The following is a 27,421-nucleotide window of genomic DNA, read 5'->3' on the forward strand; positions in this document are numbered from 1 at the left end:
GTAATGAGTTCCTGTAACTCAATGTAAAAAATTAAAATTTTCATGTCACTTCTAACAGAGAAAAGACTAGATATACAGGTACTTTGTTCCCGATACACACTTTATTGCACACAAGCAGGTTAGTGCTTCCATGCTTCTTCTGTAATACCTTTAAATTAACTCAGAGTCTAAATGACATAATTTTACAACTTTGCAGAGCTTTACATTAACAAGCTAAATACTCCAACCTTTGCAAATATTTGTCCAGAGCACAGATCTAACAGTGGCAACTGAAGCAGAGACAATGAATTTCATTTCCCATCATTAAAAGCTTCATTATCAGTCTTGCAGCTTCTTCCACATGTGAACAGTTTACAAACAGTTCTGTTTAGTAATTTGGGGTGTGTGTGTGTGTGTGTGTGTGTGGGTGTGTGTGGGGGGGGGGGGGGGGGGAGAGAGAGAGAGAGAGAGAGAGAGAGAGAGAGAGAGAGAGAGAGAGAGAGAGAGAGAGAGAGAGAGAGAGGAATGCTGAGAAATTAAGAGCAACACATCAAGTTTGTAATGAGTTCCTGTACCTCAATGTAGAAGGAAAAACTTTTAATTTCACTTCTAACAGGTGAAAAACTACGTACACAATTACTTAGTTTTAGACACACTTCACTGCTCACAAGTGTATGTGTTTACAGAAAAAAAGAACTACTTTCAATATGAACACTATGAAGATCATAAAAAGCTACAGTATCAGTCTTGAACAGTTTCTACTACAAACGAAAAGTTTAAAACACTTCTCCTTCGTAACTGCAATACATTTTTAACACTGACATGACTGCTCAGAAATTAAGAGCAGCAAATCAACGTTGTAATTAGTTCTTCTAACTGAAAGCAAAAAACAAAATTTTTGTTTCAGTTCTAACAGATGAAAGACTAGATATGCAGGTACTTAGTTTTAGACACAGACACTTTTCTGCTCACAAACAGGTACACAGGATACTACTTCCTCGCTTCTTCAGTAATACTTTTAAGTTTGGCACTGACAATATTCAGTGTCTAAATAATATGATGTCACAACTTTGCAGAGCTTGACACCAAGGAGCTAAACACTCGTCTTTGTGAATATTTTTTTAAACCAAAGACCTAGTGGCAACACGAAAAATGTCCTGCAAACTTGTAGTTTTACATATCACAGTTCAGTTACATTTTATCAAACTTATACAGGGCAGCTGAAGTAACTAAATGCATTCTGGAGAGAGTATAATCTTTCTGGGCCTGGAAATCAAGAAAAACCCATCATTACAAACAGAAAAAGGAACATCTGTCATACAATATAATAACGAGTGCAGAAGAAAACTGAAATTCATTTACATACAGATAAGGACAACGAAAAATAAAAAAAATGCAGGCATATATTACTGACCACAAGTTATTATCAAACACAGTTAGGTGGATTACCTTCACTTGTTCTGACAACACTCCTAAAACAACTAGTATTTCTTTTCTTTTCTTCTTTCTCCTTTTAATTACCTAATTCAGACACCACACAGCAGGCACATGAAATAGCAAAATTCTTTTACAACTTCTGTTTTCATAATACTTACGGTACAAGTGTGACCTAGATTTGTCTGATAACAGTAGTATAAATATTTTAAATAAAACCCATTTTTAAGGAAATATTGAATTAGTTTTTGTTCAGTGAATTGTGGTTGTTAAGGCAGTTTCACTAGCAATCCAAGAAAAAGTTTTCTAGAATTTTTGAGACTCATTTCAGATGAGAAATTAGATCATAAATAGCTACTTTCACTTTATACCCCTTATCTACTAATGTTTAATGACGGCATACTGAACTCTATCTGGAACTGTTGGAGTTGCAGCGATACATGACACATATCACATTTATAGGACACTCAAGAATTTTGACAGGTATTTCACCAATACCAGTGGAGTTTTTATTTTTCAATTCCCTAATTACCCTTTCAATTTTACTTACAATGGCAGGAGGGAAAACCAGAAGATGGAAGCAATATAATGGGTGGTTTTTAACTTTAAACAACTAAATATCTTGAAAAATACACATCACATGAAAAAATGTTCTTAGTGATAGTTAACATTTTCAAATGTTTGTGTGGTAGAACTGGCCACCTCCTACACGGGGGTGGGAGATCAACTTATTACTTTCAAATGGAAGTCACCTTTTTGTTGCAGATTCAGATCCTTCATCTACATCTACATCCACATGACCACTCTGCAATTCACATTTAAAGAGCCTGGCAGATGGTTCATTGAAAAACTTTCACAGTATTTCCCTACCATTATACACACTAACAGTGTATGGAAGAAACGAACATTTAAATATTCCTGTGTAAGCCCTGATTTTTCTTATTTTATTACAATGATTATTTTTTCCTATGAAGGTTTTTGACACACTTTCCCTGATTTCACACTAATACAAAATGAGCTGCCAAGCTTTGATTTGCCCTCCCAGCAACATTATTTATGTAATCATTCCAATTTAAGTTGTTTGTAATTGTAATCCCTACATATTAGTTGAATTGACAGCCTTTAGATTTGTGCAATTTGTCATGTTACTGAAACTTAATGGGTTCGTTTTCACACTCATGTGGATGAACTCACACTTTTCATTATTTATGGTCAATCACCTCTTTTCACACCATAGAGTACCATGTCTAAATAATTTTGTAATTGGTTTTGATCTTCTGATGCCTTTAATCATCTGCAAACAATTCAACATGGCTGCTCAGATTGTATGATAAATCTTTTATATAAATTAGGAACTGAAGAAGGGCTATCAAATTTCCTTGAGAAACGCCAGCTATTACTTCTGTTCCACTCGATAACTTTCCGTCTATTACTACAAACTGTGATCATTCGAACAGGAAATCGTGAATCCAGTCGCACAACTGAGACGATGCTCCATAGGTACGCAACTTGATGATGAGCCATTTGTGAGGAACAGTATCCAAAGCCTTTGGGAAATCTAAACATATGGAATCAATTTGACATCCCCTGTTGATAGCAATCATTACTTCATGAGAATAAAGACCTAGTTGAATTTCACAAGAATGATATTTTCTGAATCCATGTTGGCTGTGTGTCAACACATTATTTCCTTGAGGTAATTCACAAAGTTTGAACACAGTTTATGTCCCAAAATCCTACCTCAAATTAATTTCAGTGGTATACTAACACTTTCTTTCTTGAGTATTGGTGTGACCGTTGCAAACTTCTAGTCTTTAGGTACGGGTGTATTGTTGGGAGCGAGGTTATATATAGGCATAGTTTTACAGAAGCTCGATATTTAGCGTGAACTTCAATGAAAGATGCTTTTAATAGGGTCCACGATGAGATTTTGCCTCAACATGTGACAGGAAGTCCAAAGTGATTTTGGTCGTATGTGAAGTGCATCAGCGGCAAGAGACAATCGATACCTTCACCAATGAAATAGCAAAGGTAATGTTACCAATGACACTGCCACAAAAGTGGAGTTGTTAAATACAGTTTTCTGGCATTCTTCCACTAAAGAACGTGGATATTATATCAGCATACTCTGAAAATATTCTAACTGGTCTACAATCTGGACCAGAGGACTTGCCTTTATTAAATGATTTAAGTTGCTTTGCTACACCAAAGATATCAACTTGTAAGTTATTCACAATGGTAGCAGTTCTTGATTGAAATTCTGGAATACCTAATGTGTTGTCTTTACTGAAGGAATGTCAGAAAACTGTATTTAGCAACTCCACTTTTGTGGCACTGTCATCGGTAACATTACCTTTGCTATTTCACTGTTGAAGGTATCAATTGTCTCTTGCCACTGGTGTACTTCACACACAACCAAAATCGCTTTGGACTTTCAGACACATTTTCAGACAAAGTCTCATTGTGAACCTTATTAAACACATCTTTCACTGAAGTTCACACTAAATTTTGAGCTTCTGCAAAACTATGCCTATGTTGGGGATTTTGTGCTCTTTTAAATTACGCACACTTTCTTCATTGCTTCTGCAATGATGTTCTGACCTGTTTTGTGTACTGTGGGAGGTCAGTTCCATCTATTATAAATTTACTTGGTATAAATCTTTCGACTGTTGTCAATACTATCTCTTGGAATTTAGGCCACATCTGGTCTACACTTAGGTAGTAGGGACGTGTCAAACAAATTTTTATCTGTTTTTTTTTGTAAATAGACATTTTGTCATTTTATATTTTGTATTTATTTTTGGTGGGCTTGGGGACTGTGGTATTCAGTCTAGCTACAACATTCTTCTGGTCACTAATCCCCCTATCTATCATAATGCTCCCTATTTGCTCAGGTTTATTTGTTGCTAAGAGGTCCAGTATATTTTTGCAACCATTTACACTGAATGGGCACCTGAGCTAACTGTTCAAACTGATTTTTGGAGAAGCACTTGGTACAATTTCAGGTGATGTTTTATGCTCACCACCAAATTTAAACATGTATTTTCACCAAGTGTAATTGTATGAGTGTGGTGCCAATTTGAAAGGAAACTGAATTCTTCTTTTAACTGTTCAGCAACTGTACGATGCGAGCCGGGAGGTCAGTAAAAGGAACTAACTATTAATTTATACTAGTTGTCAAGTATAACCTCTACCCATATTAACTCACAGGTATTATCTACTTCAATTTTGATACAAGACAGACTACTTCTAACAGCAACAAACACACTACCACAAACTGTATTTAATCTGACCTTTCTGAACACAATCAGGTTCTTTTTTAAAAATTTTGCCTGAACTTATCTTTGGTTTTGCCAGCTTTCAGTACATATAACAATTTGTGCTTCTGTGTTTCCCAACACAGCTATGTCAATTTACTACTATAGTACCTATGGTCCCTAAATCAACCTGTATATTGCGTTTGACCTGGACTCTTTGATACTGAAACCCTTTTTGTTCTTTCCTAAGACCCTCTAACCTGGTCCATTCCACACAGCCCCTGCTATCTGTGTAGCCACTTATTGTGTGTAGGGAACCACTGAGTTCCTGAGTTGAACCCAATACCCCACCATCCAACAGCACAAGTCAAGGAATCTGCAGCCTACACAGTAACAGAACTGTGTGAGCCTCTGAATCAGCAATTCAGCTAGCTGCCTCAAACCTCAGGGAATGCATCAAAAAAGACCTTAGGTTTATCTGAAACAATTTTTTCTATTCATGGTAGATGGTGCTGTAATTGGTGTGAGATTTATGACGGTTGGAAGTGAGAATGGGCTATAAACAGTCACCTTAATGGTGAGATTCAAGGGGGACTCACTAAAATCAAGTCTTGTGATGGTGTGGGGCACTGAAGGAAACAGAGAGCTACATTATATTAAATGTAGCTTATATGCCAGACTTAAATGTCTGCATGCAAAAGTTTTACTGTACAACCAAATTTGCAAAACTAAATTAAATATTTAACAATAACATATTTAAAAACAAAGATGATGTGACTTACCATACGAAAGCGCTGGCAGGTCGATAGAAACACAAACAATTGTCCGACGAAGAAATAATGACGTTAAAACCTGTGGGAAGCGGCTAAAAATGATCAATGATGTGTAAAAAAACAGAAATGGAAATAAAGCGAAAGTTATTAGAACTAGCCGAAATGGTTGTTTAATAGGTGAAAGGAACTGTTTGTGAACTAGAAACGGTGGATTTTATAGCGGCGGTAGTGTTGAAAGCGGAAAAAAAAAATTTTTTTTGGTTATGGTTTGGAAGTGGGTTACGTATTATTGAGTATATATAGGCGGGATAAAATTGTATAGTAGATTATGGTAAAAAGGAGAAGGTGAATACAAAGTGAACCTACTGGCAAAAACAGAAAGAGAAAATAAGACGACAGAAAAGATTTCGAAAAAAAAAAAAAAAAAAAAAAAAAAAAAAAAAAAAAAAAAAAATTCCGCTTTCAACGCTACCGCCACTATAAAATCCACCGTTTCTAGTTCACAAACAGTTCCTTTCACCTATTAAACAACCATTTCGGCTAGTTCTAATAACTTTCGCTTTATTTCCATTTCCATTTTTTTACACATCATTGATCATTTTTAGCCGCTTCCCACAGGTTTTAACGTCATTATTTCTTCGTCAGACAATTGTTATGTGTTTCTATCAACCTGCCAGAGCTTTCGCATGGTAAGTCACATCATCTTTGTTTTTAAATATATTTTTCCCGCGTGGAATGTTTCCCTCTATTATATTCATAACAATAACAACGGCCATTTAGGACAAAATCTTTTCTTGACAATCAAACAAGTCAGTACTAATCAGGGGAGGAGGGGGGGGAGAAGAGAGAGGGGGTTGGGGGAGAGGGATGGAGAGAGGGAGAGAGGGGGGAGAGGGAGAGGGGGGGGAGGGAGAGGGAGAGAGAGAGAGAGAGAGAGAGAGAGAGAGAGAGAGAGAGAGAGAGAAAATTTTGTCAATTACAGTGCCAACTACCATGAACGGAAAAAATGTCTTTGGTAAATCCCAGATATGTTTTGGTGTATAATCCCAATCTACAGTAGAAATGGGGGATTCAAATCTGAAAATAAAAAGATGACCCACCCCCCCTCCCCCAAGGGGGTAGGATCGGTGGTGGGTAGGGGATGGCCAGCTTTAGTAAAAACAGGTGTCCCCTTCGAAAATATTAACTTTTCTTCTCCAACTTTTTTCATACAATGGATATTTTTAAGATACTTAGTTGTTCCAAGTTAAAGCAAACACCCTGTATAGAAGCGCTATATAAGAGAAATGAACTTGAAAGTAACATTATAGAAAGTTGTGAGGAAATAAACGAAGATGAGATTGGAATATACGATACCGCGAGAAAATAGATTACTATTTACCGTAAAGATAACACACTAAGTTGCAGATGGGCACAATTACAAGAGTCTTACAGATAAGCTTTCAGCCTCAGACTTCATTGAAAAAAGAGAAACGCACACCAATCATTCACACAAGCAAGCAGACCTCCTGCACACATAACCGCCAACTACGGCACCTCAGCTGCTGCACCAGGTGTGATTTTTTAGTTTATTACTTTTTTACTATTAACTGTGTCAATGATCCATTTTGCAAGCAGTATTCACACTTACCACCGAACGTACATGCAAAATTATATCATTTTGCGGCACATATTTCAGGAGATACAATGTCGAAAATACACTGAAATGCACGAGTTCATATGTATTACGTCTCTGCTGTTAACTCTACTTGTAAAAAATTGTACGACACTGAATGCAAAAACAAAATTATATCATAATGTGGCACACAGTCCAGGAGACATGATGTCACAGAGATTGAGATGCGAGAAAATGAAACTGTAGGATGTAATTCACTAACGATATAAATGAAACGTGTGCCAAATATGTTAAATATATTTTGACATACGCATACTCTAGCCAAGTCAAGGGTAAAAAAACTCCTCCTAAACCCTTGGATCGATATCAACCAAACTTGGATTTAGACTGAAATAACATGGGGATAAGAACTAGCCACCTTTAGAATTTGAAACAAAGTATTCCAGTCAACACTGTCAAAGGTGTTGACAGATGTGAAAATTACCAAACTATCAGTTTAATAAGTCATGGCTGCAAAATACTAAAGCGAATTCTTTACAGACGAATGGAAAAACTAGTAGAAGCCGACCCCGGGGAAGATCAGTTTGGATTCCGTAGAAATATTGAACACCTGAGGCAATACTGACGCTATGACTTACCTTAGAAGATAGGCTACAGAAAGGCAAACCTACATTTCTAGCATTTGTAGACCTAGAGAAAGCTTTTGACAATGTTGACTGGAATACTCTCTTTCAAATTCTAAAGGTGGCAGGGGTAAAATACTGGGAGCGAAAGGCTATTTACAATTCGTACAGAAACCAGATGGCAGTTATAAGAGTCGAGGGACACGAAAGGGAAGTAGTGGTTGGGAAGGGAGTGAGACAGGGTTGTAGCCTCTCCCCAATGTTATTCAATCTGTATATTGAGCAAGCAGTGAAGGAAGTAAAAGAAAAATTTGCAGTAGGTATTCAAATCCATGGAGAAGAAATAAAAACTTTGAGGTTTGCCGATGCCATTGTAATTCTGTCAGAGACAGCAAAGGACTTGGAATAGCAGTCGAATGGAACGGATAGTATCCTGAAAGGAGGATATAAGATGAACATCAACAAAAGCAAAACGAGGACAATGGAATGTAGTCGAATTAAGTCGAGTGGTGCTGAGGGAATTAGATTAGGAAATGAGACGCTTAAAGTAGTAAAGGAGTTTTGCTATTTGGGGAGCAAAATAACTGATGATGGTCGAAGTAGAGAGGATATAAAATGTAGACTGGCAATGGCAAGGAAAGCGTTTCTGAAGAAGAGAAATTTGTTAACATTGAGTATAGATTTAAGTGTCAGGAAGTCGTTTTTGATAGTATTCGTATACAACGTAGCCATGTATGGAAGTGAAACATGGACGATAAGTAGTTTGGACAAGAAGAGAATAGAAGCTTTCGAAATGTGGTGCTACAGAAGAATGCTGAAGATTAGATGGGTAGATCATATAACTAATGAGGTATTGAATAGGATTGGGGAGAAGAGAAGTTTGTGGCACAACTAGACTAGAAGAAGGGATCGGTTGGTAGGACATGTTCTGAGGCATCAAGGGGTCACCAATTTAGTATTGGAGGGCAGCGTGGAGGGTAAAAATCGTCGAGGTAGACCAAGAGATGAATACACCAAGCAGATTCAGAAGGATGTAGGCTGCACTACGTACTGGGAGATGAAGAAGCTTGCACAGGATAGAGTAGCATGGAGAGCTGCATCAAACCAGTCTCAGGACTGAAGACCACAACAACAACAAGAACCAGCATCCTCCAATTGGGGTGGGAGTGATAACTTGGAGACAGACCGGGGGGGGGGGGGGGGTGATAACTTGGAGACAGGCAGGGGGATGGGAGAGATGGACAGACAGCGAGGACACGGACACAGAAATGAGTGAGGAGGAGGGGAAAATGGATGAGAAAAGGGAAGAGATCAACAGAGGTGGAGGGAGGAGAAGGAGGAGATGGACTGGGGGAGAGTGGAGGAGAATGAGGAGGTGGATGGAGAGACGGTGAGGAAGAAATGAACAGAGAAAGGGAAGAGCAGATGGGTAGCAAAGATGGAGGAGGTGGACAGACAGAAGGGAAGTAGGAGGTGGACAGACAGAGGGGAAGTAGGAGATGGACAGACAGCAAGTAGAGGAGATAAAGGTAGTGAGGAGGAAATAAGTGGCAGGAAGAGCTCAACTCAAAGGGGTGTTGAGGATACGGACAGAGGGAACGAGCAGAAGAACAGAGGGAGAAGGAGCAAAGATGACTGTCGGGAGGAGTGGTGGATGGGGGGAGGGGAGGGGAGGGGGAATTAGGAGAGGAGAGGAGATAGGCTAATGGCATCTGCAGAAGCAAACTGAAATCTTATCTGCTTAACAACTACTACTCTACCCAACAATTTCCAACTTCCACAGCAAGAAGTTGCAATTGTGATCCACGGAACATGCAAAGATCCAATTATTGTAGTATTATGTAGTATTGTGTTGCCATGTAAGATAGCTAAAAGTAGGAGATATAGGAGCTATTTATTTAACTGGGGGAAACAGCTTTGCTATTCAAAGTATCATTTATCATTCTTGTTATTTAATATTAAAAACAGACAGCATAAGAACAAATAGCATAGTCTCAAAAGTTGTACGAACTATAGCTACCACCAACCAGAATGTTTGTAATTTGGTCCAACAGCAGTTTTACTTACATTTTCTAATGTGTGGGTGGTGATGAGGTATCTGGGACTGCTTTTACAATAGCAATTGTGCAGCAATCGTATCTCTCTCTTCCAGCCCTCCATCATCAGGGACAACTGCCTCTCCTTCAGCTTGAATTAGCAACTGCGTGGCAATCCTGTCCCTGTTTTCCAGTCCCAGTTTATCATTTCCGATGTTGAGGTCATCCGATTCTTCTTCGTACGATATTAGCAACTGTGCAGCAATCGTGTCCCTCTTTTCCGCCCCTAATTCGTCATGTCGGATATCGAGGTCAGCCGATTCTTCTTCTCCTGTAGCGTCTTTATCGTGTTCACCTATGTGTGAGAGAGATAATTAAACATTACTAAAGATTTCCAAAAGCATTTGTATATTAAGCTTATATAAGTGAACTCTATAAATGAATAATAGGTATTGTGTTTAGATGCTGATTTGTCCTTTCCCAACACTTAAAACAGCAAAACATGCTAAACATTTAACATTTTGGAGTGATCTTTAATGTAGTTTGTTACTAACTGCCTATTTTCATAATATGCAGGTATAAATATGAAAACTACAAATTAGGCACGAGTTTCAGAAACACTTAAATCTATATGATGACTGTCAGCCAACCACAACACAAGTGACATGTCCACACAGATGTCAGAACAATTTCCGACAAATTCTGCACTATAGTAAGAGATCGAAACGATGATCTACGCCTACATCTGTACTCTGCAAACCACTGTGAAGTGCATAGCAGAGGGTACATGCCACTGTATTGGTAATTTGGGCTTTTCCTCGTTCCATTCACATAAGGAGCGTGAGAAAATTGATAGTTTAAATGCTTTTGTGCAAGCTATAATTAATCTACTGTAACACTCACAATCCTTACGGAAGTGATATGTGTGTGTGTGTGTGTGTGTGTGTGTGTGTGTGTGTGTGTGTGTGTGTGTGTGTGGAGGGGGGGGGGGGGGGGGGGGTTGTTAGTAGTAGTATATTCCTAGAGTCATAATTTAAAACCAGTTCTTGAAACTCTGTTAGCAGACTTTCTCAGGACAGTTTCTGTCTGTCAAGTCAATTCTTTCAACACCTGTGACACTCTCCTGCGCGTCAAAACAAACCTGTCACCATTTGTGCTGCTCTTCTCTATATACTTTCAATATCCCCCATCTGTCCTATTTGGTACGAGGCCCACACCCTTGAGCAATATTCTAGGATGAGTCACCCGACTGATTTGTTAACAATCTTCTTTGTAGACTGATGGCATTTCCCTAGTATTTTACTAATAATACAAAGTCTGCTGCCTGCCTTACCTACAACTCTGCCTATGTGATTGTTCCACTTCATGTTCCTAATAAGTGTTGCACACAAGTATTTGTACAAGTTTACAGATTCCAACTATGACGTAATAATATTATATTCACAGAATACCATGTGTTTTGTTTCATTAAGTGCACAATTTTACATTTTTGAACATCTAAAGCAAATTTCAATCATTGCACCACTTTGAAATCTTATCAAAGTCTGACTAAATATTTGTACAGCTTCATTCAGAATGTAATTTGTTGTGGATAACTGCATTGTTTGCGAAAATTCTGTGTTTACTATTAATATTGTACAAGGTCATTCATAAACAACAAGAACGGAAAAAAAAGGAGGAAGAAGAAGAAATTCTAACAATAACTATTATGTAATAAATATCATAGTATCTGTTAAAAATTTGCAGTCCAAACAAATACCAAACTAGAGAAAGCTCTGTAAATAATAGTGAAATTAATATGTAAAAGCGTAAGATGTCCAACAAATTTGATATCTATTATGTCAACTTGCATCTCATCTGTGGGGAAAAAAACGTGAGGAAAGGAGGATGTACAACAAAATGAGAAACATAAATTACGATCCAGGTGAAAGCCCATCTCTACAAACAACTTTTATATGAATACTGAAGCTATAGACAATTTATGTTTTTGTAAGCAAGCAGTGGCGAAAGGAGTGACTTCACTAAATTTAAAGAGAAATTTCATCCGAAAACTAAATGCTGGATATGTGAAGAATGTGCTGAAGGGCATATGTCAGGTATAGACAAGAAAGACAAAATTACTACAGTTCTTATAAAACAAAACGAAAACTTAAAAATAAAATACGATCGAATTCCAATATGTAACCAAGACTGTGCAAACTGAAATTAGTGAAAGTGTGTACATTAGACACAGTGAAAGAAAAGTAGTGGAAAAATCTGTGAAGTCCACAGGAAAGTGACTATCAGGAAAAGCTGAAGAACTGTACTGGTTATCCAAACTTACAGATTTCAAGTTTTGGGATGGAGCAGAGACGAAAGTAAATCTACAAAATGGTGATGTGAAGAAATGTCAAAGCAATGCTGAATAAAAGCAGTTAATAGCAACAACAAAACAACAATATTGCCAGACAGCCAGGGACGAGGACTCGCTGAACCAATAAACCAGCTGCCAAGGTTAAAAGTAATCCGGTCTGTCGAGCCGTGTGCTCCTCTATCAGAAATAGAGAAACTAGCAGATCTGCTGATTGTATTAATTTAAATAAAAATGATATGAATACAACAGAGGGAAACATTCCAGGTGGGAAAAATATATCTAAAAACAAAGATGCTGTAACTTACCAAACGAAAGCGTTGGTATGTTGATAGAGACAATAACAAACACAAACACACACACAAGTTTCAAGCTTTCGCAACCCAAGGTTGCTTCGTCAGGGAAGAGGGAAGGAGAGGGAAAGACGAAAGGATGTGGGTTTTAAGGGAGAGGGTAAGGAGTCATTCCAATCCAAGGAGCGGAAAGACTTACCTTAGGGGGAAAAAGGGACAGGTATACACTCGCGCACACACACACATATCCATCCCCACATATAAAGACACAAACAGACAGATGTAAAGGCAAAGAGTTTGGGCAGAGATGTCAGTCGAGGCGGAAGTACAGAGGCAAAGATGTTGTTGAGTGACAGGTGATGTACGAGGGGCATTGAGGCATGGTGGGTAACGAGAAGAGAGGATATATTGAAGGGCAAGTTCCCATCTCTGGAGTTCTGATAGGTTGGTGTCAGTGGGAAGTATCCAGATAACCTGGACGGTGTAACACTGTGCCAAGATGTGCTGGCCGTGCACCGAGGCATGTTCAGGGTGATCCTCGTTACTGACAAACACTGTCTGCCTGTGTCCGTTCATGCAATTGGACAGTTTGTTTCTGGTCATTCCCACATAGAAGGCTTCACAGTGTAGGCAGGTCAGTTGGTAAATCACGTGGGTGCTTCCACACGTGGCTCTGCCTTTGATCGTGTACACCCTCCGGGTTACAGGACTGGAGTAGTTGGTGCATGGGACAGGTTTTACACCGGGGGAGGTTATAAGGATAGGAGCCAGAGGGTAGGGAAGGTGGTTTGGGGATTTCATAGGGATGAACAGAGAAGTTACGAAGGTTAGGTGGGTGGCGGAAAGACACTCTTGGTGGAGTGGGGAGGATTTCGTGAAGGATGGATCTCATTTCAGGACAGGATTTGAGGAAGTCGTATCCCTGCTGGAGAGCCACATTCAGAGTCTGATCCAGTCCCGGCAAGTATCCTGTCACAAGTGGGGCGCTTTTGTGGTTCTTCTGTGGGAGGTTCTGGGTTTGAGGGGATGAGGAAGTGGCTCTGATTATTTGCTTCTGTACCAGGTTGGGAGGGTAGTTGCGGGATGCGAAAGCTGTTTTCAGGTTGTTGGTGTAATGGTTCAGGAATTCGGGTTTGGAGCAGATTCGTTTGCCACGAAGACCTAAGCTGTAGGGGAGGGACCGTTTGATGTAGAATGCGTGGCAGTTGTCATAATGGAGGTATTGTCACTTGTTGGTGGGTTTGATGTGAACGGATGTGTGAAGCTGGCCATTGGACAGATGGAGGTCAACGTCGAGGAAAGTGGCATGGGATTTGGAGTAGGACCAGGTGAATCTGATGGAACCAAAGGAGTTGAGGTTGGAGAGGAAATTCTGGAGTTCTTCTTCACTGTGAGTCCAGATCATGAAGATGTCATCAATAAATCTGTACCAAACTTTGGGTTGGCAGGCCTGGGTAACCAAGAAAGACACCAACCACTTTCTCGAATGCCTGGAATCCTTACCCAATCTGGTACCCCCGTAAACCATCCTTGTAACCATTGATGCCACTTCCCTATACACAAATATCCCGCACGTCCAGGGCCTTGCTGTGATGGAGCACTTCCTTTCACGCCGATCTCCTGCCACCCTACCTAAAACCTCTGTCCTCATTACCTTAGCCAGCTTCATCCTAACTCACAACTTCTTCACTTTTGAAGGTCAGACATACCAACAATTAAAGGGAACAGCCATGGGCACAAGGATGGCCCCCTCGTACACCAACCTATCTATGGGTCGCTTAGAGGAAGATTTCTTGGTTTCCCAGGCCTGCCAACCCCCTAAGGTAAGTCTTTCCGCTCCCCGGATTGGAATGACTCCTTACCTTCTCCCTTAAAACCCACATCCTTTCATCTTTCCCTCTTTCCTGATGAAGCAACCATGGGTTGCGAAAGCTTGATATTTGTGGGCATGTTTGTGTGTTTTTTATTGTGTCTATCTACCAGCGCTTTCCCGTTTGGTAAGTCACAGCATCTTTAAATCTGTCACTCAATCTAATCTAGTGGTAAGACATCTTTTTTAGTCAAAATGTATCTGGACATAAGATCAAGACACTCGCACAACAGTGCGATATTTCTTGGGGAACAGGTTTTAGTAAATTTATTTATTAGATATAATACCTCTGCACCCGCTAGTGCTTCAGTCTAACGATTTTTTTCTGTGGGCAAAGACACTAATTTTTGCCTCCTAGACTGAGCTCCCCATGGATGAAAACTTTAACATACGCATCTTATATCAAATACTATCTGATTCTCCTGTGATTTAACATTGATTGCTCATTTTACTACACCCACAACAAAGTATATAATTACGAGTTAACGATTAATTTAAACTTTCAATAAATCGCCTGTGAAGTAATGCTTTAACATTTAATGAATCCGAGATTTTTAGTAATGGATTAATCATTAGCAGAGTTAACTCTTTGATTAACACTGCCCAGCTATGCCATACAGGTACGATTTCCGAGCACGGTCCAGTGTGAACAAGGAAGTAACAGTTGCAAGTAATATTTCACCTAGCATTTGCTATCATTTCAGAAACACTGAAATTACGGACATAAACAGTATTGATTGCAGATTTCATACTGAATACACCACATATAAACAAACTGAGCAAATGGCTGATAGCTGAAAGAAGGATCCTATATTGTATGATTATATGATAACGGAACAAACACTGGTAGCAGTTACTTCTGTAAAATATCTGGGAGTATGCGTACGGAACGATTTGAAGTGGAATGATCATATAAAATTAATTGTTGGTAAGGCGGGTACCAGGTTGAGATTCATTGGGAGAGTCCTTAAAAAATGTAGTCCATCAACAAAGGAGGTGGCTTACAAAACATTTGTTCGACCTATACTAATTTCGTCACAGGGTTATTTGGTAACCGTGATAGCGTTACGGAGATGTTTAGCAAACTCAAGTGGCAGACTCTGCAAGAGAGGCGCTCTGCATCGCGGTGTAGCTTGCTCGCCAGGTTTCGAGAGGGTGCGTTTCTGGATGAGGTATCGAATATATTGCTTCCCCCTACTTATACCTCCCGAGGAGATCACGAATGCAAAATTAGAGAGATTCAAGCGCACACGGAGGCTTTCAGACAGTTGTTCTTCCCGCGAACCATACGCGACTGGAACAGAAATGGGAGGTAATGACAGTGGCATGTAAAGTGCCCTCCGCCACACACCGTTGGGTGGCTTGCGGAGTATAAATGTAGATGTAGACTACTACATCATCCGCTAATCTTGTGACTTAGGTTGACACAAGCAAACGCCTAGATAACAAAAATATTACCAAGACTGCAGAAAATATCTTCACACCCTGATAACTTGCAGTACAAGTTCATGGTGTGCAAAAAGTGAAGCAGTCGGCATTGGAAACCTCATCAAAAGTTTGTCTACTTGGGACGAGAGAAATGACAGTTCCATCCCCCTTCCATGATTTTTTTACTAAAGGGTTATAGGAAACAATCAGTAAAATAAGTACAAGGGGGGATAAAAGCTTCATCAGATGCACTTGTACTAATATATGAAAACAGACAGTCCATAAAAAATGAACTTTTGTACTTGCAGGTAGCCATAGGAAACATGAGAACAGGATTAAGACCTACTGTTCTCTGAATAACAGAGCATTGGCTCGGAGATATGAAATTAAGTGTATTACTACTGATAAGTACAAATAAATATCACACTTTTGCAGAAAACAGTTGAAAAAAATGGAGGCAGTTGATATTTGTAAGGGATGAGATAAAATGTCCAATAACTGCAATTCCCATGGACTGTTATACTCTAGGAATGCACTCTGAATGCAGTGGTGTGAAAATTGAGCCACAAGATTTAACTGTGTTTCAACATCTGTATACAGGACACCTTGTGGTAACTTCAGTAGAATCAAAGAGGATGGGGCACAAAATGTGTCATGTATGAAACAATCGCGATGTGATTGACATGCGTAATCACACTTCCATACTTATCAAGAGGTCCGAACCGAATAATATGGTCTGCTGCGCGATTACGGGCAGCATGGGGTTCACGCCTGAGCCTCAGGACGTGCGCTAGCAGCGCATGTCGGGTGCTTCAAGCGTCAACTTCGCGTCTTAATATCTCGGGATGTAATGGGAATATTGCAATGCAACCAACACCATTGTGTATGTGCTTTGTCATCCTATGGATTGCTGAAGAAAAAATATAGGAGGTCCATTAAAAAAAAAAACAAGTTTGTGTTAAAAAACACATATGCTTTCGTTTTAGAATGTTTCCAAATATGTGCATTCATGGGCCCCAGCCCTACATTGATACCGATGAAAGTCGTTTTCCAATAGCTGTTATTGTTCCAGAGATATTTTGGGTGGACAAGATAGTTGGGACACCCTGTATATGAGTACATGGCATACAAACTGCCAGTGACTGCCACAATTTTCTTCTTCTTATCGTCCATACTTTCTAATATATAAATTACTTTTGGAGTGCCAAAATGTAATGCAATAAATAAAATGTCTGTGAAACACTGCACTGTACAATGTACTTGCAGTGAGAGAGTCAACATTCCTGAAATCCATCGCCCGTGGATTCTGGCCTGCCGAGGAGCACCTCGGTCCCGGGTCCACGGATAAAACACGAAAATTCGCCACATTATGCCACACACAAACAGATCCAGCCTGTGAACAGACAAGTGAGACTAGATCCGGCGGGCAGGGCCTGCACATTAGCGGGAAATGACGGGCTTCAGGTCGCCAGGCCCGATCCTTTACAGATATCTGCAAAAATGGCCAGCTGTTTTGACCCATCACAGGATTCCACTCGTCTGGTCAGCTATTCGTGTGTTACAGACAGCATGTCGATGAAATGACACCGTGGTGATCAATCCGTGCAACAGATAGCTTGCGCAAATACTCTCAGAATCGATACTAATGTGGATAGGTAGCACCATAAAGATGATCGCTGGGCCACGAACAGGCACGTAGAAAAGACAATCACACTCTCACAGCTACATTTTCGGCCCTAGCCTTTGTCAGAAACTGAGAGCACACACATTCATACGATCACTCAGACAACCTGTGGCCCCGTGACCGTCGTCTCCAGCCACTGCATTGAAAATATCCGAGAATCAAATCCAAACAAACCACTTGTCATGCCTCACTGCCTCTCGTCGGCAGCTGCTCGACTAGTGACAAGATGTGGTGGCAGCCCTGCAAGCTGAGGGAAGTGATAGGAAGTGGAGGGGCAGTAATAATGAGGGAGTACGGAAGCGGCGCGCGTACTCAGCTGCCCCCTGCCAGCGACGATGCGTGGCACCTCAGTAAACAAACCATTTCATCTACTGAGACAAAAACAAGATTTTTCCAGTGTTTTTTCAAATTACCCTGACACATTTGAAATTCTCTGATATTCCCTGATTTCCAGAACTTGTGGCAAACCTGGTTACTAAGACAACCGTAGGTAACACTTAATAACAGGCCACAAGATAGATCATTACGGTTTGTAATGGTACTTGAATTACGTAACCATTACGGCACCTCGTCTGAACCTCTCGATACCAGTAATATTCTACTGTGTTTCTGTTAACTACTTAACATATTTCTGAGACAACATTCAGATTTGATTTCATTTGTGATACATTGATATGTTTATATTGCAATAATATTATTCTTATGTGTATTCTTTCTTTTGCTACTATGATCTTTGACGTACTTGTAGCTCTGATTTTTGGGTGCGTAAGTGATTATTAGTTAGTTAGTTAGTTAGTTAAGTTGTTAGAGAGTCGGACCTCGAAAAAGGTCAAGTCTTGGACGTCATGTTGGAAAGACGCATATTATAGTTGGCTTATAAACTGTGAGAGAGATGTTTTCAAGTATTTTTTGTATTGTGAAGTGATGTTTTGTGTTTATGTGATATTGCAATAAAAGCAATTAAAAGGAAGTGTAACTTAATTTCGGAGTGCTGATTATTTTTTTACATCACCATTGTCCAGCAAAAGTGTAATCTTCAAGGATGGTTTGTGAAGCGCAACTACATAACCCTTGAATATAGCAGGATAATACCTAGGCCTCTTTGCATCCGAGCTCGGAATCATAACCACCTAGATTTTGAACGATGGAGCCATGATTTTACAACGAGATCAGCGTGGGAAACACAAAAAGATGAGTGCCTAGTTTTTTGATTATTACATGAAATGACTTTATTAACTGTGCTCTAATGACACCTGCCACATAATATGACTGTTATTGCCCGAAAATGCAGTATTTAGCAGCATGAGCAACACCACAATCGTTATTAAAATTTTGACCTTTGTTGTGGTAGGGTTGTTAGAAGTCGAAAATAAACATAAAAAAAATGTGAAATATTTCAGTCAAGTAATAAAATGAAATTAATGCGACAACTGTGGATGAATACAATGTACAAAAAAAGGGGAAAAAAAGCTAATAAAGCTAAGACCGTTCTAGAGGAACCAAAAGACCTAAAAAATCACGCACATTAATTGCTCTAAAATAAACCAAATTAAAATATCACAAAAATACAAAATTGGAATTGAATAATTCCATTGACCCACGTAGGCCAAACAAAGACTGTGGAACCAGATCCCCCTACAATACAACAAAATCACTGAAAAACTGACAGTCAGAAATCCTTCCAGAATATTGTTGTTGTGGTCTTCAGTCTGACGAATGGTTTAATGCAATTCTCCATGCTTCTGTAGGTACGAGCCTCATAATCTCCGAATAACTACTGCAACCTACATCCTTCTGAATCTGCTTACTGTATTTATCTCTTGATCTCCATCTATGATTTTTACCCCCACCAGCACTTCCCTCCAGTACTAAATTAATGATAGTGCCAGTCTCATCGTAACTGCAGTCTGCTTCACATCTCCTGTGCAGCAAGCTTCGTAAATTTAAGTATTAACTGTGTTTTTCTTACTTGTCACTTCTTTTTCCGTATGTTTTTGTTCTTTGGAAGCTTTAATTTTCGAGTACTACTAATAGTGTTTCATAGATTTCGTGTTTGTTTTGAATACAGTCCAGAGACAGTTAGTGCTTATTTTCATTGTTTCCAACAAGAAGTGTCTAGTAACCACAGTTTCGTCAGCTATCAGCTGCCTTTAGTGAATTAGCAGTCTAGTTAAAAGTTGATTACTTAAATCTCTACAGTAAATTGTTGATTTCCTAGGATGGATAGGATGTGCGACTGCTGTGTACGGACGCAGGAGGAGCTGGCCACTGTTCGCGAACAACCGAACGTGCTGATGGCGGCAGTCAGCCGTCTTCAGGCTGCTGCCTCGGAGTGTAGTGGCAGTGGGGAGTCTGGTGCGTCACATGGTACACCCCAGGTGTTACATGCTTCACCCACTGTCCCAGTTGTCGAGATATCTTCACGGGTACCGGGCGCGGTTGGGCCAACTCTCCCCAAGGGGAGTGGCAGGTTCAGCGGCGTTCGTGGCGCACGAGGCGGAGGGTCAATGTGGAGGCTGGCCGTGTGGCATCGCCCGCTCTGCCTGTGAGTGGACATGTGGCCGCTCCTTCAGCAAGGTCCGAGCAGGCACACGGGGGGAGGGGTTTATTAGTTATTGGGAGCTCCAACGTTAGGCGGGTGATGGAGCCCCTTAGGGAAATAGCGGAAAGGTCGGGGAAGAAGGCAAGTGTTCACTCTGTCTGCTTGCAGGGGGGTCTAATCCGAGATGTGGAGGAGGCCCTGCCGGCGGCGATAGAGAGCACTGGGTGCACCCGACTGCAAATTGTTGCTCGTGTCGGCACCAATGACCCCTGCCGTCTGGGTTCAGAGGTCATCCTCAGTTCGTACAGGCAGAAAGCCTCGCTCACAGGGTGGAATCTGAGCTAACTATTTGTAGTGTCGTTCCCAAAACCGATCGCGCTCCTCTGGTTTGGCGCCGAGTGGAAGGCTTAAACCAGAGGCTCACACAATTCTGCGGAGATCTAGGGGTGCAAATTTCTCGACCTCTGCTATCAGGTGGAGAAATGTAGGGTCCCCCCTGAATAGATCAGAAATGCACTACACGCAAGAAGCGGCTACAAGGGTGGCGGAGTACGTGTGGAGTGCACATGTGGGTTTTTTAGGTTAGAGAATTCCCTCCATAGACCCGACAAGACGCCTCCTGAGACACGACAAGGTAGTAGTAGGCAAAACACAACAGGGAATAATGACAATATTAATGTGGTAATAGTAAGCTGCAGGAGCGTATACAGAAAGGCCCCAGAACTGCTCTCATTAATAAACGGTCACAATGCCTACATAGAACAAGGGACGGAAAGTTGTCTGAAATCAGATGTAAACAGCAATGAAATTCTAAACTCACATTGGAATGTATACCTCAGAGACAGGCTGGACAGTGAAGGAAGAGGCATGTTTAAAGCAATAAAAAGTGCAATATTATCGAAGGAAATTGATGGAGATCCGAAATGTGAAATAATGTGGGTAAAGGTCACGGTTAAAGCAGGCTCAGACATGGTAATTGGCTGTCTCTATAGGCCCACTCGCTCAGCAGCTATTGTGGCAGAACACCAGAAGGTAAATTTGGAAAATATTTCGAGTAGATTTCCCGGTCATGTTATAGTTTTGGGTGGAGATTTTAATTTACCAGATATAGACTGGGAGCAACGTTTATAACAAGTGGCAGGGACAAAGATTCCAACGTAATTTTTTTAAGTGCATTATCTGAAAACTACCTTGAGCAGTTAAACAGAGAACCGACTCATGGCAATAACATATCAGACCTTCTGGTGACAAACAGACCCGAACTATTTGAAACAGTTAATGCAGAACAGGGAACCAGGGATCATAAAGAGTTTACTGCATCGATTGTTTCAGCCGCAAATAGAAATATTAAAAAAGGTAGGAAAATTTTTCTGTTTAGCAAAAGTGACAAAAAGCAGATTTCAGTGTACTTGATGGCTCGAGACAAAAGTTTTATCTCAAGTGCAGATAGTGCTGTGGATGAGTGGACAAAGTTCAAAACCATCGCACAATATGCATTAAATGAGTATGTGCCAAGCAAGATCGTAAGAGATGGAAAAGAGCCACCGTGGTACAACAACAGAGTTAGAAAACTGCTACGGAACAAAGGGAAGTTCACAGCAAACAAACATAGCCAAAGCCTTGCATACAAACAAAAATTACACAAAGCGAAATGTAGTCTGAGGAGGGCTATGCGAGAGGTGTTCAACGAATTCGAAAGTAAACTTCTATCTACTGACTTGGCAGAAAATCCTAAGAAATTTTGGTCTTATATCAAAGCAGTAGGTGGATCAAATCAAAATGTCCAAACACACTGTGACCAAAATGGTACTTAAACAGAGGATGACAGACTAAAGGCCAAAATACTAAATGTCTTTTTCCAAAGCTGTTTCACAGAGGAAGACTGCACTGTAGTTCCTTCTCTAGATTGTTGCACAAATGACAAAATGGTAGATATCGAAATAGACGACAGAGGGATAGAAAAACCATTAAAATCACTCAAAAGAGGAAAGGCCGCTGGACCCGATGGGATACCAGTTCGATTTTACACAGAGTATGCGAAGGAACTTGCCCCCCTTCTTGCAGCGGTGTACCGTAGGTCTCTAGAAGGGCGTAGCGTTCCAAAGGATTGGAAAAGGGCTCAGGTCACCCCCATTTTCAAAAAGGGATGTCGACCTATATCTCTAACGTCAATCAGTTGTAGACTTTTGGAACACGTATTATGTTCGAGTATAATGACTTTTCTGGAGACTAGAAGTTTACTCTGTTGCAATCAGCACGGGTTTAGAAAAAGACAATTGTGTGAAACTCAGCTCGCGCTGTTCGTCCACAAGACTCAGAGGGCCATAGACACGAGTTCCCAGGTAGATGCCGTGTTTATTGACTTCCATATGGTGTTCGATACAGTTCGCCACAGTCATTTGATGAGCAAAGTAGGAGCATATGGACTATCAGACCAATTGTGTGATTGGATTGAAGAGTTCCTAGATAACAGAATGCTGCATGTCAATCTCAATGGAGAGAAGTCTTCCGAAGTAAGAGTGATTTCAAGTGTGCCACAGGGGAGTGTCGTAGGACCATTGCTATTCACAATATATATAAATGGCCTTGTGTATAACATCGGAAGTTCACTGAGGCTTTTTGCAGATGATGCTGTAGCATACCGAGAGGTTGTAACAATGGAAAATTGTACTGAAATGCAGGAGGATCTGCAACAAAATGACGCATGGTGCAAGGAATGGCAATTGAATCTCAATGTGGACAAGTGTAATGTGCTGCAAATACATAGAAAGAAAGATTCTTAATCATTTAGCTACAATATAGCAGGTCAGCAACTGGAAGCACTTAATTCCATAAATTATGTGGAAGTAGGCATTAGGAGTGATTTAAAATGGAATGACCATATAAAATTAATCGTAGCTAAAGGAGATGGCAGACAAATTCATTGGAAGAAACCTAAGGAAATGCAGTCCGAAAACAAAGGAAGTAGGTTACAGTACACTTGTTCGTCCACTGCTTGAAAACTGCTCACCGGTGTGGGATCCGTACCAGATAGGGTTGATAGAAGAGATAGAGAAGATCCAACGGAGAGCAGTGCGCTTCATTAGAGGATCATTTAGTAATCACGAAAGCGTCACAGAGATGATACATAAACTCCAGTGTAAGACTCTGCGAGAGAGATGCTCAGTAGCTCAGTACGTGCTTTTTTTGAAGTTTCGAGAACATACCTTCACCAAGGAGTCAAGCAGTATATTGCTCCCGCCTAAAATGAGAGAGATTAGAGCCCACACAGAGGCATTCCGAAAATCTTTCTTTCCATGAACAATACGAGACAGGAATAGAAGGGAGAACCGATAGAGGTACTCAAGGTACCCTCTGCCACACACTGTCAGGTGTAGATGTAGATGTACCTTGAAGTCTCAGAATGTGTCCTACCAATCGATCTCTTCTTCCAGTCAGGTGTCCAACAAATTTCTTTGCTTCACAACTCTATTCAGTACATTTCTCTTCTCCAGAAATGCGTTTCTTCCCACTGCCAGTCTACATTTTATATCCTCTCTACTTCGACCATCATCAGTGATTTCACAGTCCAGCAATACTCATCTACTACTTTAAGTGTGTCTTTTCCTAATCTAATTTCCTCAGCATCGCCTTATTTAATTCAACTACATTCAGTTGTCCTTGTATTCCTTCTGTTGATGTTCTTGTAACATGCTCTTTTCAATTGCTCTTCAAGTCTTTTGCTGCCACTGATGGGATAACAATGTCGCTGGCAATTTTTTCTTTGGTATTCTTTGCTGCTTCCTCAATGCACAGACTGAAAACATCAATGATAGGCTACAAACCTGTATCACTCCCTCTCAACCACTGCTTCCCTTACATGGCCCTTGACTCATATAACTGCCATCTGATTTCTGTACAAGTTGTCAACAGCTGTCCGGTCCCTGTATTTTACTCCTGCTACCTTCAGAGTTTCAAGTCTACAAATGCTGTAAATGTAGGTTTGCCTTTCCTTAACCTATGCTCTAAGGTAAGTCGTAGGGTCCAAACTGCCTCACCTGTGCCTACATTTCTCCAAAATCTGGACCAATCTCCTCCAAGCTCGTCTTTTACCAGTTTTTTCATTCTTCTGTAAAGAATCTGTGCAACACTTTGCAACTGTGACTTGTTAAACTGATAGTTCAGTAATGTTCATACTTGTCAGCAATTGCGTTCTTTGGAATTGGAATTCTTATGTTCTCCTTGAAACCTAAGGGTATTTCAACTGTCTCATTCATCTCGCACACCATATGGAAGAGTTTTGTCATGACTGGCTCTCCCAAAGCTATAAGTAGTTCTGATAAAACGTCGTCTATTCTCGGGGCCTCGTTTTGACTTAGAGCTTACAGTGCTCTGTCAAATTTTTCTCTCAGTATCATATCTCCCATCTCATCTTCATCTACGTCCCCTTCCACTTCTATAATATTGCCTTCAAGGACATCTGTACAGACCCTCCATATGTATATTTCTTCCACCTTTCCCTTCTTTGTTTATGACTGGTTTTCCATCTGAGCTTTTGATATTCATACAACTGCTTCTCTTTTCTCCAAAGGAGTGATTTTTCTGTAGTCGGTATCTAGCTTTCCCCTAGTGAGTAAATCCTTTAGGATTAAAGGAGACCACTCATCGAAAAGCTGACGCATCGAGTTGTCGATAGGCGCACAACAAGAAAGAAAACTTGCTAGCTTTCAGACTGATAAGTATCATGAGCGCCCTGCGACACTTGTAAATCTAGAGCAGCACGCGGGGACCCAGCTGCCTAACACGCGAACAGTATATTAGTATATCAAAGATATATATATAATAGTACCTGGCAGATATATATATATATATATATATATATATATATATATATATATATATATATTATATGTCTGCTTGTGTCTGTATGTGTGGATGGATATGTGCGTGTGTGCGAGTGTATACCTGTCCTTTTTTCCCCCTAAGGTAAGTCTTTCCGCTCCCGGGATTGGAATGACTCCTTACCCTCTCCCTTAAAACCCACTTCCTTTCGTCTTCCCCTCTCCTTCCCTCTTTCCTGATGAGGCAACAGTTTGTTGCGAAAGCTTGAATTTTGTGTGTGTGTTTGTGTTTGTTTGTGTGTCTATCGACCTGCCAGCGCTTTTGTTCGGTAAGTCACCTCATCTTTGTTTTTTTTTTTTAATATATATATATATATATATATATATATATATATATATATATCACAAAATAAGTATCAAACGAAAAAACTACAAAGAACAAAACTTGTCTAGCTTGAAGGAGGAACCAGATGGCACAATGGTTGGCCCACTAGATGGCACTGCCATAGGTCAAACGGATATCAACTGCGTTTTCTTTTAAATAGGAACATCCATTTTTTATTACATATTCGTGTAGCACGTAAAAAAATATGAATGTTTTAATTGGACCACTTTTTTCGCTTTGTGATAGAAGGCGCTGTGATAGTCACAAACGTGTAAGTACGTGGTATCACGTAACATTACGCCAGTGCAGACGGTATTTGCTTTGCGATGCATTACCCGTGTTAAAATGGACTGTTTACCAATTGCGGAAAAGGTCGATATCGTGTTGATGTATGGCTATTGTGATCAAAATGCCCAACGGGCGTGTGATATGTATGCTGCTCGGTATCCTGGACGACATCATCCAAGTGTCCGGGCCGTTCGCCGGATAGTTACGTTATTTAAGGAAACAGGAAAGTGTTCAGCCACGTGTGAAACGTCAACCACGACCTGAAACAAATGATGATGCCCAAGTAGGTGTTTTAGCTGCTGTGGCGGCTGATACGCACAACGGTAGCAGACAAATTGTGCGAGAATCGGGAATCTCAAAAACATCGGTGTTGAGAATGCTACATCAACATCGATTGCACCCATACCATATTGCTATGCACCAGGAATTGCATGGCGACGACTTTGAACGTCATGTACAGTTCTGCCACTGGGCACAAGAAAAATTACGGGACGATGACAGATTTTTTGCACGCGTTCTATTTAGCGACAAAGCGTCATTCACCAACAACGGTAATGTAAACCGGCATAATATGCACCATTGGGCAACGGAAAATCCACGATGGCTGCGACAAGTGGAACATCGGCAGGTTAATGTATGGTGCGGCATTATGGGGCCCCATTTTATCGATGGCAGTCTAAATGGTGCAATGTATGCCGATTTCCTACGTAATGTTCTACCGATGTTACTACAAGATGTTTCACTGCACGACAGACTGGCGATGTACTTCCAACATGATGGCTGTCCGGCACATAGCTCGCGTGCGGTTGAAGCAGTATTGAATAGCATATTTTATGACAGGTGGATTGGTTGTCGAAGCACCGTACCTTGGCCTGCACGTTCACTGTATCTGAAGTCCCAGGATTTCTTTTTGTGGGGAAAGCTGAAGGATATTTGCTATCGTGATCTACCGACAACGCCTGACAACATGCATCAGTGCATTGACAATGCATGTGTGAACATTACAGAAGGCAAACTACTCGCTGTTGAGAGGAATATCGTTACATATGCATTCTCAGAAATGATAAGTTCACAAAGGCACATGTATCACATTGAAACAACCGAAATAAAATGTTCAAACGTACCTACGTTCTGTATTTTAATTTAAAAAACCTACCTGTTACCAACTGTTCATCTAAAATTGTGAGGGGGGTTGGGTTGATTTGGGGGAAGAGACCAAACAGCGAGGTCATCGGTCTCATCGGATTAGGGAAAGATGGGGAAGGAAGTCAGCCGTGCCCTTTCAAAGGAACCATCCCAGCATTTGTCTGAAGCGATTTAGGGAAATCACGAAAAACCTAAATGGACGGCCGGACACATGATTGAACCATCGTCCTCCCGAATGCGAGTCCAGTGTGCTGACCACTGCGCCACTTCGCTCGGTCTAAAATTGTGAGCCATATGTTTGTGACTATTACAGCGCCATCTATCACAAAGTGAAAAAAGTGGTCCAACTAAAACATTCATGTTTATTTACGTACTACATGAATATGTAATAAAAATGGGCGCTCCTATTTAAAAAACGCAGTTGATATCCGTTTGACCTATGACAGCGCCATCTAGTGGGCCAACCATAGCGCCATCTGGTTTCCCCCTTCAAGCTAGACAAGTTTTGTTCTTTGTAGTTTTTTCGTTTGACACTTATTTCGTGAGATATTCTGGCCAACAGGAATCACTGTCAGACACTTTCATTTTCCCTGTTTTAATTTTATTTTTTTTTTTTTTTTTGAGAAAATGGAGGGGTGCCACTTCTATAAGACAGCAGAAAGCCACCCAAAAAAAATATGCAAAGAAGCAGGAGCAGAAGGAACCTTAAAGATCCTCCTGTGGAAAATAGAAGGTCTAAAAAGAGCAATGAACACAGCTCCAAGACACTTTATACAGGGGTATGACACAGCAGTCCTAACAGAAACATTTTTAACCGAACACCTGGCAAAACCCAGAATTATACTGCACTCATCTCCATGCAAAACAAGGCGACAGAGGAAGACTCTGTGGAGGAAAA

At 40.5% G+C, this 27,421-nt stretch overlaps 1 protein-coding gene across 3 annotated transcripts in view; it reads right to left on the reverse strand.

Annotated features, from left to right (window-relative positions):
* Positions 1-475: 475 nt before the first annotated feature.
* The window catches only part of LOC126427026 (putative nuclease HARBI1), a 45,271-nt gene continuing 18,325 nt past the window's right edge, over positions 476-27,421 (reverse strand). For all 3 annotated transcript variants that reach the window (XR_007576502.1, XR_007576501.1, XM_050089192.1), the window contains 2 exons: positions 9,749-10,072; positions 476-1,245 (listed from right to left, as the gene is read on the reverse strand). Coding sequence is in view for 1 of the 3 variants with exons in the window: in XM_050089192.1 (XP_049945149.1) it covers positions 9,792-10,072 (281 nt within the window). In the remaining 2 variants the exon portion in view is untranslated. The remainder of the gene's footprint in view (positions 1,246-9,748; positions 10,073-27,421) is intronic.

The sequence above is a fragment of the Schistocerca serialis genome, chromosome 11 (assembly GCF_023864345.2).
Source record: "Schistocerca serialis cubense isolate TAMUIC-IGC-003099 chromosome 11, iqSchSeri2.2, whole genome shotgun sequence".
Taxonomy (NCBI): Eukaryota; Metazoa; Arthropoda; class Insecta; order Orthoptera; family Acrididae; genus Schistocerca; species Schistocerca serialis.